This window comes from Centroberyx affinis, unplaced genomic scaffold (genome assembly GCF_046629955.1).
Source record: "Centroberyx affinis isolate AG114_WGS23_722 - 3 ecotype Tasmania unplaced genomic scaffold, CSIRO-AGI_Caff_v1 ptg000514l_1, whole genome shotgun sequence".
NCBI classification, from domain to species: Eukaryota; Metazoa; Chordata; class Actinopteri; order Beryciformes; family Berycidae; genus Centroberyx; species Centroberyx affinis.
In genome coordinates this window covers 73,339-89,399 of record NW_027279163.1, presented here as the reverse complement: position 1 = coordinate 89,399, position 16,061 = coordinate 73,339, and the positions used below count along the sequence as shown (strand labels likewise).

Below are 16,061 nucleotides of genomic sequence, written 5' to 3'. Positions count from 1 at the left end.
GTATTAGACATCAGGGGGACTCAGAATGTGGGGTCCCACAAGGGAATGTATTGGGTCCACAATTTTTCCTCTTGAATATAAACGATCTGAAGGCTGCTAGGCTAAAGTTGACTTATTGCAGATCTATTAAATATCAGATCGGATGTTAGGTAGTTGTCATTGCATGTCAGAAAAAAAACAGAAACAGTACTGTATGGCACCAGGATGAACTTGAAAAAGTCCTCTGGTTTGGAAGTCGGTAAATCTGCAGCAAAACAGCAAAGGATTCAGTCAAATACTTGGGATGCATGCTTCATAGCCATGTCAGGAGAGGGTCAGGCCCGAATGGTACTCACAAAACGTCACATCTTGGCAACCTCAATTCAGAGTTTCCCACTTTTTCCACTGTTGCTCATGTTTGTATAACTAGGTATTGTGACATTAATGACAGCATATGAATACAGCAAAAAATTGCAGCATCCCAGTTTTTTTGTTTTTTTTTAGAAAAATAAGAGCATAGCAGTATATAACAAATGTGTATCTTTTTTTTATGAGAGAACAATTCCAACATGAAGAAAGGGCATACAACCAAAGTGGAAGAGAAAAAAGAAATAGAAATGAAAAAGGAAGGAAAAAAATATATAGGACTAACAAGAATTTAAAAAAATGAAAGTTAAGTAGATGGCAAATATTATATATAAATACAATTGCAAGAAATTAATTGAAATACTGTGCAGGGAACAGTTCATCATTGTATTTCTTTGTACTTTCAAACATTCTTAATGATTGCAATAAAAATCCAAGATCTGATAGGAAACAGTTTTGGAATCTTCTTGAGAAACTTCTGCTTATGTGTGAAGAATTTGGGGATTCTAGGATCATAATAAAATGTATTCACATTTCGCTTGATTTCTTTTCATTACTGCAATAACATAGACTGTAATATAATATGCTACAATGTATTTCAAAGTAAAAGGTGCATAGTCCCCCGCACCCCAAGTGGCAATGAGTTCACACTCAAAGAAAATATGACAGGTTTTCACCCTCACTAATAGTTTCACATACATTCATCCTCAACATCGCAGAATTTGGAGAGCATAGACATTATGTACGGAGCCCGGGAGTGGCCATCGGGAGAAAAATAATTTATGTCGTGACCACGATTTACTGTAATGTGCGCACGATATGCAATTCGAGCTCTCGTTTTCTTTTTAGAATTCGTTCCCTCGATCTGGTTAAAATGGTCCCTCGTTTTGGTTTATTCGTGGATTCGTTCCCTCGATTTCCTCTTTACATGCGCACAAATTGCCAAAACGTGCTGTCGAAATAGGGATATCGTGCTCTCGATATATATACATGCGCTCTTCACGAGCTTATAAAGAGTCAGTGCACATGTGGATTTGGGGGATATGCCTATTCAGTGTAAACAGACAATGGCTATTAACATACCAAATCCTTACTAGGCCTATCTGCAATACCTAAAAGGTACCTTTAAAGTTGCATTTTTTCCTAAACTGCACAGTTTAACGAAATCGAGGGAACGAATTGTATCTCGTGCGCACGAATCGACTAAAACGTGCGCACGTAACAGGAAATCGTGGACTCCATATCATGGATGTATAACTTATTTTCTCTGCCAATGGCCACTCCCGGGCTCCGTAGTTTTCCAACACGGAAAGGAGGGATGACGTCATCCAGAACGAGAAGCTCATTGGCCAGCTGTATATGTGACGTTATTTTGAAATTTCAGCGGCGGAGCGTTTGTTTTTGTCTGTCAGGAGGAGCTGCATGACATTTGCAGAGCCAAGTTGTTACAGTGGTTGTTGTATGCCTAGTAAAATTAATTAGACATGTCTTTTTCAAGAGCGCCTTTGAAAAGGTTCAACGAGCATAGTGGTAAGTAACGTAAACAAGCTAAGTTAGTAGCATATCTGTAAGTTATCTACCCAAGCTAGCCAATGCTAACTAGCTAAGCTAACGTTACATGTTTAGCCAAAGCTAGCTATAGCTAGTTAGCTCATCCAACCCGAGACTCTGTAAACAAAGCCAGTTAACGCAGATACTTAAACAATACAAAATTGACGTTATAATAACCGATGCTTAAGCCTGATTTAGCTGACGGTGTGCCTTTGACCTAAGGTTGTGCCCCTGCACCGGGGTCCTACGAGATAAAACCGGAGGAACTGAAGGGAGCTGCGTCCTTCCACAAGTCTGAGCGGTTCAGATCCCTCAAGGCAGGTGGGTTAAAGTGTAACTTGGATCAGCACAACACAGCAATAAATCACAAGTGGAATAAGAAACAGTAAATATGTGCCGCTTAATTTCTCGTCTCCAGCCGCTGTGCCTCCACTGCCTCCGCCATCGCCCTGCAAAAATGTCCCAATGTCACCCGTCCGCAGGACTTTGTCTGTTGACGGCCTTGTAAGTTAATATAATTTACCTGACATGTATCAACTTCACTCAGATGACCAATCTGTAGGACATACTATTCCTTTACTATTATCATACAACTGTGCCTCTTTGTATTTTGCTATCCCATAGGTTGATGGATCAAGTGTAAAGAAAGAGAGGAGTGGCATCACCATGGAAAAGAAACAGCAGATACTCTTGGAGAAAGAGGTATACTTCACTAATCAAGCATTCACCTATTGGTTAAATCAATAGGGATGGGACGATATGCTCATCTCACGATACAATGCTCTACACTATATGGGCTTCACTATTCAATACAATCACAATACGCTGTAATAAATAAAAGTTCAATGACAAGAGTCTCACGGCAGAATTATTTTTATTTCTGAGCTACCAATCTTTCTAGCCATGCCACTGGCTTGATGGACTGTGGACAATTGTAAAATGTCATTACAAAGTGCAAATAATATAATTTTAGCTTGTGAAATTGTGATGGGCAAGCCATCTCATTTGTGACTACTACAATAAAATGTAGCTAATATCAAGATTCATTTTTTCTGCCCCACGATACGTATTGATACATTTTTGTATTGCGATATATTGAACACACCCACTATGTGTGTGTGAGTTATAACCTTAGCTTTCCTCCCTTCCAGATCCGGTCCTTGGTGCAGCAGCGAGGGGAGCAGGACCGACGTTTGCTGGCCCTGGAGGAGGAGCTAAAGAAGGTGGAGGCCAAGCTGCTGGCAGTAGTCAGGGAGAAGACTGGCCTTTCTGCCAGTGTTGCCACCCTGGAGAGACAGCTTGCTGAGCTCAAGAAAGCCAATGAGTTCCTAAAGAACAAGGTCTAATTGATTTTGATGCTCATCTTTAGTCTTGTCTATGTTTCAAAATCCTCTCATCATTACACATGGATGAGATGTGGCTATCAAAATGTAGGTTATTTCTTGTGACTGAGTAAGTCCTTTTTTTTTTAGGTTTCTGCCGACACTACAAAGAAGAGGATTAACTCTCTCACAATGGAACTGATGGAGGCCAGGAACAATTTGGACATTAAAAACAAGGTATGACTTATGTAAACTCACCTCTTTACAGTGCAATACAATCAAATCCTATATTGGTTTTAATCACACTTTTGATATACCATCACATTTTTGAGCTACAGTGAATTATGCTTGTATATAAGGTGTCTGTCTGTCTGTCAGGAGTTAAGTGTCCTGCAGATTAACACTGAAAGCCAACTGAAGGTGCTAGAAACGGACCTGCAAGCTGCCAGGGCTACTCTCATAGCTCTAAAGGACAGGAACAAAGACTTGGGTAAGACTTCATATTAGTGGAGACAGTAACCAATGAGATAAATGTGTCACATTGTGTAGATCAGGGGTATTCAACCATGTGCCATGGAGGGCCGAGTGTATGCAGGTCTTCATTCCAACCAAACACTACACCAGTTGATTTCACTGATTAGCACACCAACCAGAGAGGATGAACTCATCAGTCTGTGGTTGGAATGAAAACCTACATACACTCTGCCCCCATGGGACATGGTTGAATACCCCTGGTGTAGATAAAATAAGTGAGCAGCAGGGATGAAATAATCAGGGTTAAACTGTGATTTTAATTTTTATAGAGGATCTCCAACAGGCGACCAAAACACAGAACGAAGAGCTGGAGAATGAGACTGATAAGTTGCATGGTGAGTTCTGAGTAAGCTGGTGTTTTTTTTGTTTTTTTGTTTATTTATTAGCTGTGTTGATCCCCCACTGCTAGAAAAATGTAAATACACGGAAAATTCATCATCTAGCCTTAGTGCTCAGCCTAGTCATTAGCAAATAGAAAGTACAATTGCAATTACACCACAATTGTCCATATGGTATGATATAATGTACAAAAAAGAGCCATTCTTAAACTGCAACACCTACTGGAAGTGATCTTGGAATAAGCCTGGGAATGGACTTGGGTCTTGGAACCAAAATTACCCGAGTACAAAAAAATCTACAGGAAACACTGTGCCTGCTTGTGTTAGTGGCTTTCCTTTTAATATATTTCTATCTATAATCCTGTGTTGTTTTCCAGCTGTGATTCATGAGCTGAGGGAGGAGATCAAAGTTCTGCAGAACTACCTAGACACAGCCAATGACCAGATCCAGGTATAACTAGGGCCTTAAAGGATAACACCGGTGTAATTTTAGTTTTTACATGTCAAAAGTCTAAACTCAGTTTCACATTACCTTTTCTGTATACATATTTTTCTTCTCTTTGCAGAGGGGAGGAGAAGGTGTTGTTCAACATGATGTATTCTGTTAGTCAAGGCAGCAGTATATTTCTGCGGGCTGCTTTTTATGTATTTACAAAAAAAAAAAGAGGAGCCTTTGACTTCCGGAGGTCAAGCAAACCTGCTGTATAACAGACAGTAGTAGCATCTGACTGGCAAATACATTGGTGGGCAATAATGGCAACAGGAAAAAGCTGTTTACACTGGTGTTATCCTTTAATTTTGACTTTGTTATGGAAATTGACATCTTTTGATTTGGATCGTGCTTTGTGAAAGGAATACTTGACAAATGTGTTTGGTTGTAGGATTTGCGCTTGAAGCTCCGTGAGAAGACAGAGTTGGAGCACACTGCTGCAGATTCTCAGCAGGAAAAATTAGGGTAAGCAAATGCCTAATGACTTCTACAAGCAAGTTAAATCTCCGTTCTATATGACACTGATTTGACACTTCTCTGCAGACAACTAGAGACAGAACTAGAGCAGCGTACTACTCAGCTACAAACCACCCAAGATGTGCTGAGACAAAAAGAGGAGGAGTCAGACAAATATCAACAAGAGCTGCAGGCATCCCAGGATGCTTTATGCGAGATGGAGAAGAGATTGGAGAATGGAGAGCTAGAGCTGAAGACTTCACAAAAGGCACTGAGCGAGATAGAGGCACAAATGAAGCTGGCCAACCAAGAAGTTGAGGACTCTCAGGCCACAGTGCGTCAACAGGAGGCAGAGCTGGCCAGGCTAAGGGAGGTGCTGAAGACGACGGAGAAAGAGCTGAATGAGAGAGTGGCACACCTTACAGAGAGATGTCTGTTCTTTGAGGAAGAGAAAAGTATGTCCAGTGAAGAGTCCTGTTTGTCAAGTATGTTACTTGGGATTGAAAAAAATATTTTAGAGTGTGTATTTTTTCTGTTTTGGTTTTAGACAAGACTCAGGAGGAGGGGTTGAGGAGAGTGGAGGAGTTGAAGGCAGAGCTGAACTCCCTAAAGGAGGTTAAGAGCGATGAGGAAAAGAAACAGCTCCAGCTCCAGCAAGAACACGCTGCTCTTACTGAAGAACTGGAGAAAGAAAAGGTTACACACACGGTTTTGTCATACATAGCATACTCATTTTAAGTCCACCAAGAGTCATTGCAATGCCAGACATATAAGCGGTAGCTCTGTTTAATCCACATATGTAATCATGCTCTCACCCTATTTCTGCAGGCACTTGTAGACTCCCTGTCTGTGTTGCTGAAGCAGGGGAGGGAGGACTCTGAGGAGCAGCTGAGGCAGCTAAAGGATGAGATGGAGGAGGTGCTTGGAGAGCTCTCTGTCATGGAGGAGCAGGAGCAAAATAGGCAGGAGGTGGTGGAGAAGAGCCAGGAGGCCCTCCAGAGGCTGCAGGTGGAAAACAAAGAGCTGGAGAGACAACTGATGGACACCAGGGCATTGTTGGACAGGTGAGGAACCAAAGACAAAAATACAGTGAAGAGGAGTGTTGACAGGAAGGACGAAGAGTAAAGGGAAAACTCGCAACTTTTCAGCACGGCTTTGTCAAAATGAAGAATGAAATACTGAGATGAAAGAGATTCTCAGGGCTTAAAGCAAAAAAACATTCTGAGCCTGAAATGTTCCTGACTGATGTGCAATAAGGATAACTGGAGCCCCCCAGGGGGTCACCTGGTACAAAAAAAAAAATGATGCGGAAATCAGTGGGCACAGTTTTCTTACGGATTAGTAAACCATGCGCACAGATTTGTAATATCTACGTTGATAACATCAAAGAGGGACTTTTAGGCCTATATACAGTGAGCCAGAGCCATTACACACAGCTTGGCATACATATAGTGAGCTGTAATAGCCATTAGGCACCTAGACCATATGTGAATCATAACCATTGATTAATCACATCAGTAGGTCTAATTTATGATCTGATGTGTATTTTGGTGACGATATGAAACCTATTTACTCCCTATAAATCATGCTTGTGGAAAAAGCATGTTAATTAAATTGTATATGCAACTCTGTGGGCCGCTGTGGTGTCCCTGTTTGACGTTATCAATATACATATTACAAAACCGTGTGCACGGTCTACTAATCCGCGGGCATGGTTTAGGACTCTGTGCGCACTGATTACTAATTCGAGGGCACGGTTTACTAATCCATGCGCACGGTTTACTATTCCGTGCGCATGGAGCCATGCGCGGTTGACCAATCGGTGCGCGTATGGATTTCCACATCAATTATTTTTAATCTTACCAGGTGACCCCTGGGGAGCTCTGTAGAGAACAGCCAAATCAATGCCACATTTTTATGCTGAATGACGATTGTAAATTGTGAAAGACAGATCACGTTCCGGTCTGTCATTGCCGCTGGAGCGGCAGCTGTAACTGTCGCTCCCGGTGTGGTCAGATATCGGAGTGCGCGCATAGCGGCGTTGTGTCTGGGATTTACCTCATGTGGAAAGAGCACTTTTTTTCTGTTTGTTGAGCACACAGTGCAGAACAAACACCCGGTTCCCTTAATTTGTCGCACGGTTTCTCGTCTCCGCCCGTTTATTCAATCCATGCCTATCACCATTTGTTTTTTACTCCTGTCTCAGTGACGCGTGTATCTTCACCAGCTTTCATAAACTTCGTTTCCATATTTCAGCTTTGCTACACTACGGAATCAGTGCTACATTGTGATAGAAAGTAGCTTGCTGTTCATTGGATAAAAAAAAAAAAAAAACTTGCTCGCATTCCATTGGTAAATGTAAAATATTGCTTTGCTTTACTGAATATGATTGGATAAAACCCATCAAAAACAAAAACCCACGTGGAGTTTTTTTTTTTTTTGGGTCGAAAATAGTTTGTGAATCTAAAACGTCCATATGCCGGAAATCGGGCACCTGGCCGGAGGTCTTTAAGCCTTGGATTCTGCACACTGCTCTTGAAATACAACCTTCATTCATTGATTCGTTCATTTATTCATTATCTTTACCCGCTTACTCCTATTCATGGTCAGGAGAGGAAAACACCGTGGACAGGTGGCCAGTCCATCACAGATAAACAATTTTCATGTTAAATGTTAAGATTTTGACATGAAAACAATATTTTAAAGTTGTCTGAGATCAAACAACACATTTTTGATTGACATATGTCGATCGCCGTCATGATTTGCTTTTTTATTGAGGGGAGTGAGCTTATACTGCACAAGCATGTGAAACATCATATTGCCTCCTGGCCTCTGCAGCATAGACTGTAAGCAACTAAGCAAAAAACACAGACACAGAGACCCAAACTAGTCCTTTAATAACCGACAATGCAGGGGGAAATCCCGGTGCAACCGAGACAGATGGACACACAGACAGACAGACGCACGCTTCTCCATAACGTAGGCCCGATAAAACTCATTCAAAACTTTGCACTTACACAGCAGATTACCCCTGCTCTAGTCATCAGCCTATCAGAACACTTTTAGCTTGTTGAAGCAACAGATACCCATCAATGATAGGGAAAAATCAGCAGGGCTAGAGTTAGTGGATTATTATTGACAGAATGATTTTAATGGGACATTTCAATGTCCGGTCGAGCCTTCTGACCGGGCCCGGACAATGCATCTGACTTTCGACTGTCCGGTCGAAAACCGGGCATCTGGCAAACCTACTTGATAATGTTAGCTAGCTCTGTAGCTAATGTTTGGTTTGCTAGCTAAACTAAAATGGATGATGTGCAGGGTATGTTAACGTTTATGATAAATGTTTAATGCTTCAGTGATGTTGAAACGGGAGCTTTCGCTAACCTCTCGAAATTCTTTATATAGACTGGCGTATCGGTCCTTAAGGTGCCTCGCCAAGTTTGACGTGTTACCCCCCTTTGTCGGCACCACTCTGTAGCATTGTTTGCTGACTGAGGCAACAACCGAGCTGACTGCTACTGAGAGGAGGGGCAGTGGTGCAGGGTGTGTGTGTGTGGCTAGTTGAGGCAGAGAAATAATATGTACTGATATGATTTTTCATTAAGGGAAAGCACTGCTGGTATCGATACTGTTGCAAATGAGTATTGTGTCCGTTTCAAATTTTTTGACAAACCCTAATTTCACTTATGTTTCAGTCTAGTCGGACCTTCATCAGTGTGAAATGTTTATAGACAGGAACATGTTTAACATACTTAAGTATATACATGTTTCTGTCTATGGACATTTCAGTGAAATAAATTGAAATAGTGTATTGCATGAGTTGCATGTGTGATCTTTCATCTCAGTACTGACAGGACCATACCACTTTTTTGACATGCATGTTCTGTCATCCTTGCCTTCATCGTGGTTTGGTATCTTTTTTTCCCCCCTATTGAGATGTATGGTAGACTTTTGTAGTAATTTGTCACATTCAAAGGCTTCTAGTGTATCTGAAAATGTTCCTTGAAACGCCTTTAAAAAAAAAAAAAAAAAAAAAAACACGTTCACAAAATCACCAGATTTCATGAAAATGCCATGTGTTGGTGTCTCAAAACGATAATCTTGAGCTAGATTTAGAGTGACAGATAATGCATGATATAGATATTGGTATTGAAGTTTTGTGGACAGGGAGGATTACTTGTGTTTTAGGGGGCCAAAAGTCAAGACAACTAATTTTAATGGCAATCAAAACCGTGTGGTTGCGTTCTTAGTAATGTGGCAGCGGTGGAAGAGAAGCACCTGGCAGCCATGAGAAAAATCCTAGAGGAACGTACAAACTCTCTGAGCAAGATCGGAGACATTGTCACAGAGCTGGAAAGGTGAGCATTTCTTGAGGAATGTGATGTCAGTTTGATTAATATTTTTTCTTGTTGTATCCCCTGTGTTAAAATATGTGTGAATATACAGTATGTCAATATGTAAGCCCCAAACATTTGTGACCTTTCAGCACCAAACTCTCTCTGAAGGGAGCAGAGGAGAGAGGGAGAGAACTGGAGTTGGAGGTGGAGAGAGTGACCCAGCAGATGAAGGAGATGGACAGAGTAACTCAACAGAAAGAAGAGGCACTTGGGCAGCTCGAGGAACAGAGAGGTCGGATCGTTATTCAGCTCCAACATGAGAAGGAAGAGGCCCAGAGACTACTAGAGAAGGCCAGACAGGAAAAAGAAGAGACACTCGAACAACTCCAGCAAGAAAGGGAGGAGAAAGTTAAGATGGAGACAGCCCTCCAGGAAGCAAGGGGAGTGATGGAGGTCGAGAGGAAAGACTCCCAACAGGGCAGGTCAGAGGTGCTCAAACTACAGACCCAGCTAGAGAGAGTAGATGAGGAAAGGAGGAGCCTTCATTCTCAAATTGAACTCCTAGACCAAGACAGGCTAGCTCTTCAAAATCAACTGAAGACGGCAGAGCAGGACCGACAACAGCTTCAGTCACGCCTGGACCAAATTGAACAAGAGCTGGAAAGGTGAGCACTCAAGTATCAGTATTTCTTGAGGAATGTGATGTCAGTTTGATTAATATTTTTTCTTGTTGTATCCCCTGTGTTAAAATATGTGTGAATATACAGTATGTCAATATGTAAGCCCCAAACATTTGTGACCTTTCAGCACCAAACTCTCTCTGAAGGGAGCAGAGGAGAGAGGGAGAGAACTGGAGTTGGAGGTGGAGAGAGTGACCCAGCAGATGAAGGAGATGGACAGAGTAACTCAACAGAAAGAGGAGGAGATGAAGAGTGTGAGGGAGGCGTTGGAGGAGCAGCAGCAGAGACATCTCGCCCAGCAGGCTGAAGAGAAAGCCAGGGAGGAGTATGCACGGTATGCTTCACACTCGCATTCACACTCGAGTCTGTGCTGGAACAAGTGCCACCTTTCCACTTTTCATTTTCCTTCTGTCCTTGGCTCTCTAGAATGCTGTCAAAAGTGCAGACCCACCTCGCACAAAAAGATGAGGAGATAAAGGCCATGGAGGCAAGCCATACAACCCTGATCAGCCAACTAGAGCAGGAGGTACAGCTGCAGACAAGGGAGAAAGAAGAGGCACTTGGGCAGCTCGAGGAACAGAGAGGTCGGATCGTTATTCAGCTCCAACATGAGAAGGAAGAGGCCCAGAGACTACTAGAGAAGGCCAGACAGGAAAAAGAAGAGACACTCGAACAACTCCAGCAAGAAAGGGAGGAGAAAGTTAAGATGGAGACAGCCCTCCAGGAAGCAAGGGGAGTGATGGAGGTCGAGAGGAAAGACTCCCAACAGGGCAGGTCAGAGGTGCTCAAACTACAGACCCAGCTAGAGAGAGTAGATGAGGAAAGGAGGAGCCTTCATTCTCAAATTGAACTCCTAGACCAAGACAGGCTAGCTCTTCAAAATCAACTGAAGACGGCAGAGCAGGACCGACAACAGCTTCAGTCACGCCTGGACCAAATTGAACAAGAGGGTCTGAGTCTCCGGACCCAAGTAGAGCTTGTGGAGGAGGAGAGGCAGTCTCTGCAGCGGGAGACGGACGAACAACGACAAGACAGTCGTGTTCTACAGGAGCAAGTAGAGGTGTTGGCTCAGGAGAAGGTTACCTTGCAGTGGGAGATGGAGGAGCAGAGACGGGAACTCCAAAGACAACTTGCTGAAGCACAGGAGAAGAGGTGAGCAAGAAGGTCATAAGTTGGCTTTTTTTTTTTTTAAATGATTTTTCAGTGTATTTGAAAGGATTTTTTTTTTTTTTTTACATTTCTTTTGTTTGGTTTCTCAGTTTTCCCTAATAGAACTAAAGATTTCCTTCTGTATTCTCAGCTCTCGAAGTTCAGAGACAGAAGGCTGGAAGAGACTGTATGAGGAGCTGTTTGCTAAAGTCAAACCCTTCCAGGTCAGTCATTTCCACACCACTTGAAATTTGACAATATGACATTTCAGAATAGTCCAGATCATCATATTGAGCTCAAACAAGCTAAGATTTTGCACTAGTGTGTATTAACTGGTGAGTTCTCACCACTCAGATGTTCATGTTGGTGTGTTGCTACAGGAGCAGCTCAATGGGTTTTCAGCGGAGCGAGATGCGTTACTCAACGAGAACGGGGCAAACCAGGAGGAGCTGAACAGGTTGGCTGACGCTTACGCTCGTCTGCTGGGCCACCAGAACCAGAAACAGAAGATTAAACACGTGGTGAAGCTAAAAGATGAAAACATTGCCCTCAAACAGGTGAAAGTAGTTTGTTTTCCAAACTACACACTAGATAGCAGTCTTATATTCTTGAAAGACCATTAGTTGTTTTATCTCAAGCTTAAGATATTTCAGTCCAATATACTAGCTTTTTTTTTCTCTCTCCTCATTTCCTCGCTGTGTGCATGTGTGTAGGAGCTGTCTAAGCTTCGGTCCCAGGTGAGTCGGCAAAAAAGTGATCTGGAGCAGCTGAAGGTGAAGCTCCCCGGAGCTCCCCACCGCAGGTTTGATCCCAGCAAAGCTTTCCAACATGACAGCAAAGAAAACAGGCAGCCAACTGCAGCTCTCAGAGAAGGTGAGTGCTCGACTGACCGCTCACTGCATCACACTGGCCCTGCACAGAGAAAGCTCTGTGTAAGATAGAAATACTAAGAATTTAACAGACTACAGAAATTCAACATTTGCACCTCTTGCTGTATTTGTTGGGATAATTGTGTGGAAACCTAATAGTTTGTTTCATTTGTCAGGAAATCATTACGTCTAGCGGCGCTTCTACTGGACAAGAATTTGCAATTAATCTGTACTGTGCTGACGAATCTGATTTCTAAGGTTTGGTGTTCTTTTGAATAATTACTTAACCCATATAAGCAATGACTGCCTGTTACTTGGGTGATTTTTTTTTTTCTTCTCCTAATTTGAATAAGGTCACATGTAACTTGGATGTTAATTTTTTTCAGTAATTTCATAATACTCAAAGGGTTTAGGGTTACCGTTGCTACATGCCTATGTTTTAGATCCGTTTGTGTCATCAAAGTGTCTGTTGCATGCAGTCTGTTTACAATAGTGGTAATCTGTTTGGAATAGAAAAGAAATGTAGAATGTTTGTACAGGAACAGCACGTGTCAGAATAATGAGCAAATATAAGACAGATGCAATTCTTGACTGCACATAAGGCAGAAAACAACAGCATAGTCAATATGAAAGTGTGAGAGGCATTTTATTATTTTATGTTTGTTGGCTTTTTATCCCAGAAATTTTCCTATTAGTACTTTGAGAGGGTAGTAAACTTGTAACTATTTCATGTGGGGTAGTAATCTTATATTCCTGTTTTAACATTTTTTTTAATCTGCTATTTGTAAATAAAGACATATTTGGATCCTCCTCTTAAACCAAACATAGTACTGAGATTTATTTATTCCAATTAAGTGTATTTGTCTCTCTAATAATGATTGTCGCTACTGGGTATGCACGCTTACTGAGCTGTTGCTTGGATCTTTACTCTTATTCAGTGTACCGTGCTTCTGGGCCATGTCTGTCCACAGCCAGTAGAGAGCACTCTAGGACTGCAGCCAGAGGTTGGAGCACAACGAAGGCCATTTATAACCAATGTTACATCCACATTATATCCCAGCTACAAAGAACACAAATTCACATCTTCTCACAGACAATCTTGGGTTATGGGTCAAGCAGCTTTATTTCCTTTAGTGAGAATTAGATAAGACATAGCCAGGAAGTATTCGGCCAGAAATTGACTTGAAGACCTTTTTACAGGCTATGAGTGGTGCTTGCTGTGGAGTGGTGAGTCAGTTGCAGTAGCCCTCCAGGTGGTAAATGGTGCATGGCTTATGGCAGCACTGCTCCACGATGCCTCTCTTCACCTTGGGCTCATCATGGCCAGACATAGCCCTCCACAGCCGCTTCTCCTGTCTGGCCCTTTTAGACAGGAACCCTTTGAAGTGGAGAAAGTTTCCATAGCCCTGTGTAAGTCGGCTGCAATGCACACCTTCAGTTCCTCAAACTACCATTTAGACTGTTCACAGTTTAATGGAGACTTAATGGCTAGGTAATCTGATCTCCCCAATCCATTTAGTCTTGTTAAAGTCTCTACTTCAAGAGAGGATATGAGAGAGCTCCAACAGAGGCATATCATAGCTTACACCTCCAAAGTTAACTTCAAAACATCAATAGAATCTTTGAGGTGGTTTTAACTTGCGCATAAGATCCAAATAATGTGGTTTTGGGGAGAATATAATGAGGAATTTTGGGATTTCACAAGATTTGTACAATCGGATTGGTCACACAGTAGATGTTGGAAACAGTCTCAATAAGAGACCAAAAGAACAGCCACACGATGGACTTCAAAAGAGCCTAGAGAGAAGCTTTGCACACTAATGATTAGGGTTGGACAAATGCATAGATTTAAGTTCAGCAAACTTTCCAGCATGTTGTCCCCAAACAGTTTTCCTCCAGCTAACATCCAAATTGGCATTCTCATTAGACTGAGTCTGATATTTGAACACACTGGGTAGAAAGTGCATAGACACAAAGCCAGACTTGGGTCTTGGGGCAATGTCATGCTGTTCCTTTCTGAACTCCCACTATCAAGGGGACAATTAGAACTTATTTTACGGTAGAAGTTTGCCTATAGCTGCCCTGCTGCAGTATTAATGTGGTCTTACCGAGCAGGGGCTGCAGATCCCTCTTGTGGGTTCTGTTTGGACTGTAGAAAAAGCCCCGATCCCCGCATACGAAGTATAGAGCATCCACCAGGTGGGAGCCACACAGGTGCTGGGTGGGGGCAGAGGCCACCCCTGGAGAGTACAGCACCAGTAGCAACAGCATAGACACAGACCATGGTACCCAGGCCATAGGAGGGATACCTGTTAGACAGAGCACACAAGGAAAATTACATGTATAAACCAGTATACATCTGATACAATTTTGATTCGCTGAGACAAGTGAAAATGGATGTTCCTACCTATTATAAACCCAATACCTAAAGACCATAGTTGAGAAAGCCAGAAGATTGTATGATGTTCAGATTAGATGGGACCTTTGTCAATGACACTTAGGTATTACAGATTCAGTTCCCTTAAATGAATTTTGATATGGATATTTTGCAATGTCCCTGTGAAATTCTACGATAGTCATAGAGTTAAAAAAAAAAAAATGAAATGGGGGCGCTCAAGAGTCAACATGTAGCTCCAGTCCTTGGTAGTATAATAGCACACACAGACAATGTTGAGGCATACAGCTCCAAATAAGGCCTTTGAAGTGAGCAAAAACCTGAATAATTCAGTCTTTCATTGAAAATCAAAGGCCAGGATGAAAAGCCACTGTGAAATAAGGTCTGTCGAAAAGTGATGTGATGATAGCTGACTCGAATCTCTTTAACTCTTACAACTTAGAGGCAGCCTAAGCAGGCAAAGTGAAAGATTAAGTTAAGTGTGATGAGTTCAAAATGGCGCCTTGATGACCCTAGGTGCTCTGCAAGGTGTTTCTCAATGGTGTGATGGAATGATGTTACTTCAAAGAAAAATGAAAAACTTTCATCCTGAAAAATTCCTAAACTGATCAGAAAATAATGTTAATGTGAAAATCCACCCTAAAACAGTATCTTATTCATCTTATTCCTGTGATGTTGGACGAATATTTGTTGACATGAACAGCATTTTAGAAACCACATCCAAGCCTCTGTTTGATGTCATCACTTCACTGTTCCAATAAAAATCAACTGGAAACTGTTATATATATATGTATATATATATTTTTAACTTTTACTCCAAGGTGAGCTTTATTTCATTGTACCACCATCCAATATGAAGTAGAAAGGATGCCTATGTCTCATTAAAATCCTCATCCTGGATACTGTCAAGGTATCCTCAAGGTCAGTCCCCTGTTTGCTGTCAGTGGAGCAGCTATAGTGTTTGTGTCTCAATGACACCCTCAACAGTGGGACAGACTCGTCCAAGATCACAGGATTTTTTCTTTTTTATTCCCATTTGGGGTGAATTTTCTCTGAGTTTGAAGTTCAGCTTGCGTTTCAAGGTGAGAAACATGTTTATCAGTAGTTTAGAAACTAAATAGAGTTTTTGTGGACATCTTAAAGTGCACTGGAGAGTATTGGATGGAAAATGAATCACTTTAACAGTGTCTTTAACAATGCACCTGTGCCAGGCATTACAACATTGGCAGAGCATTCTATCTGGCCTGCCACTTCTCTATCCCTCTTGGCTGTATGCCAGGCTATCCTTGGCACAGCAGATTAGTTGAGTTACAGTTCCTACAAATTCTACTCTTTACTTTCATCGTAGTTATTATACGCATGAATTTTAAAAGTTGAAATTTGTAGGGAATACAGAGAAACATGCTTACCTGTGTTTGAGGCCTCACAGTGCAGCAGAGCAGCTGGCAGTTACAGATGAAAAGGCCTATAGGACTATACAGGTACAGAGAACATCTCCACTTGGCTACCTTTCCCCTTTATAACTCCCCCCCTCCACCTGGCCTTTGTCAGCCTCAGCGGAAAACGCTAAGGTCCTCTCATTAACACCCTGA

General features: G+C 42.0%; 2 protein-coding genes across 2 annotated transcripts; one reads left to right on the top strand and one right to left on the bottom strand.

Moving 5' to 3' along the window:
- The first annotated feature begins 1,754 nt into the window (after nucleotides 1-1,754).
- Nucleotides 1,755-12,864, top strand: hmmr (hyaluronan-mediated motility receptor (RHAMM)). The gene is made up of 22 exons (XM_071517685.1): nucleotides 1,755-1,875; nucleotides 2,119-2,217; nucleotides 2,315-2,400; nucleotides 2,521-2,598; nucleotides 3,048-3,236; nucleotides 3,369-3,455; nucleotides 3,597-3,708; nucleotides 4,022-4,087; nucleotides 4,468-4,541; nucleotides 4,972-5,045; nucleotides 5,124-5,491; nucleotides 5,584-5,732; nucleotides 5,865-6,100; nucleotides 9,290-9,397; nucleotides 9,526-10,041; nucleotides 10,184-10,390; nucleotides 10,483-11,116; nucleotides 11,159-11,208; nucleotides 11,357-11,429; nucleotides 11,586-11,762; nucleotides 11,919-12,078; nucleotides 12,251-12,864. Exons 1-22 carry the CDS (start codon nucleotides 1,830-1,832, stop codon nucleotides 12,265-12,267), a joined length of 3,606 nt encoding a protein of 1,201 aa, XP_071373786.1. The 5' UTR covers nucleotides 1,755-1,829; the 3' UTR covers nucleotides 12,268-12,864.
- A 442-nt stretch (nucleotides 12,865-13,306) lies between these two features.
- On the bottom strand, nucleotides 13,307-14,372 carry LOC139642730 (insulin-like). Its single transcript, XM_071517698.1, has 2 exons — nucleotides 14,183-14,372; nucleotides 13,307-13,452 (listed from the first exon to the last, which is right to left on the bottom strand). The coding sequence occupies exons 1-2, from the start codon at nucleotides 14,370-14,372 to the stop codon at nucleotides 13,307-13,309; spliced, it is 336 nt and encodes a 111-aa protein (XP_071373799.1).
- Between the last annotated feature and the right edge of the window lie 1,689 nt (nucleotides 14,373-16,061).

Excerpts from the sequence above, each read along its gene's own strand:
- LOC139642730 (XM_071517698.1), bottom strand. The coding sequence starts at position 14,372 with ATGGCCTGGGTACCATGGTCTGTGTCTATGCTGTTGCTACTGGTGCTG. Across the intron at positions 13,453-14,182 it reads GGATCTGCAGCCCCTGCTCG|GGTTCCTGTCTAAAAGGGCC; the intron begins GTAAGACCACAT and ends TCCACTTCAAAG.
- hmmr (XM_071517685.1), top strand. The coding sequence starts at position 1,830 with ATGTCTTTTTCAAGAGCGCCTTTGAAAAGGTTCAACGAGCATAGTG. Across the intron at positions 1,876-2,118 it reads AAGGTTCAACGAGCATAGTG|GTTGTGCCCCTGCACCGGGG; the intron begins GTAAGTAACGTA and ends CTTTGACCTAAG. Across the intron at positions 2,401-2,520 it reads CTTTGTCTGTTGACGGCCTT|GTTGATGGATCAAGTGTAAA; the intron begins GTAAGTTAATAT and ends GCTATCCCATAG.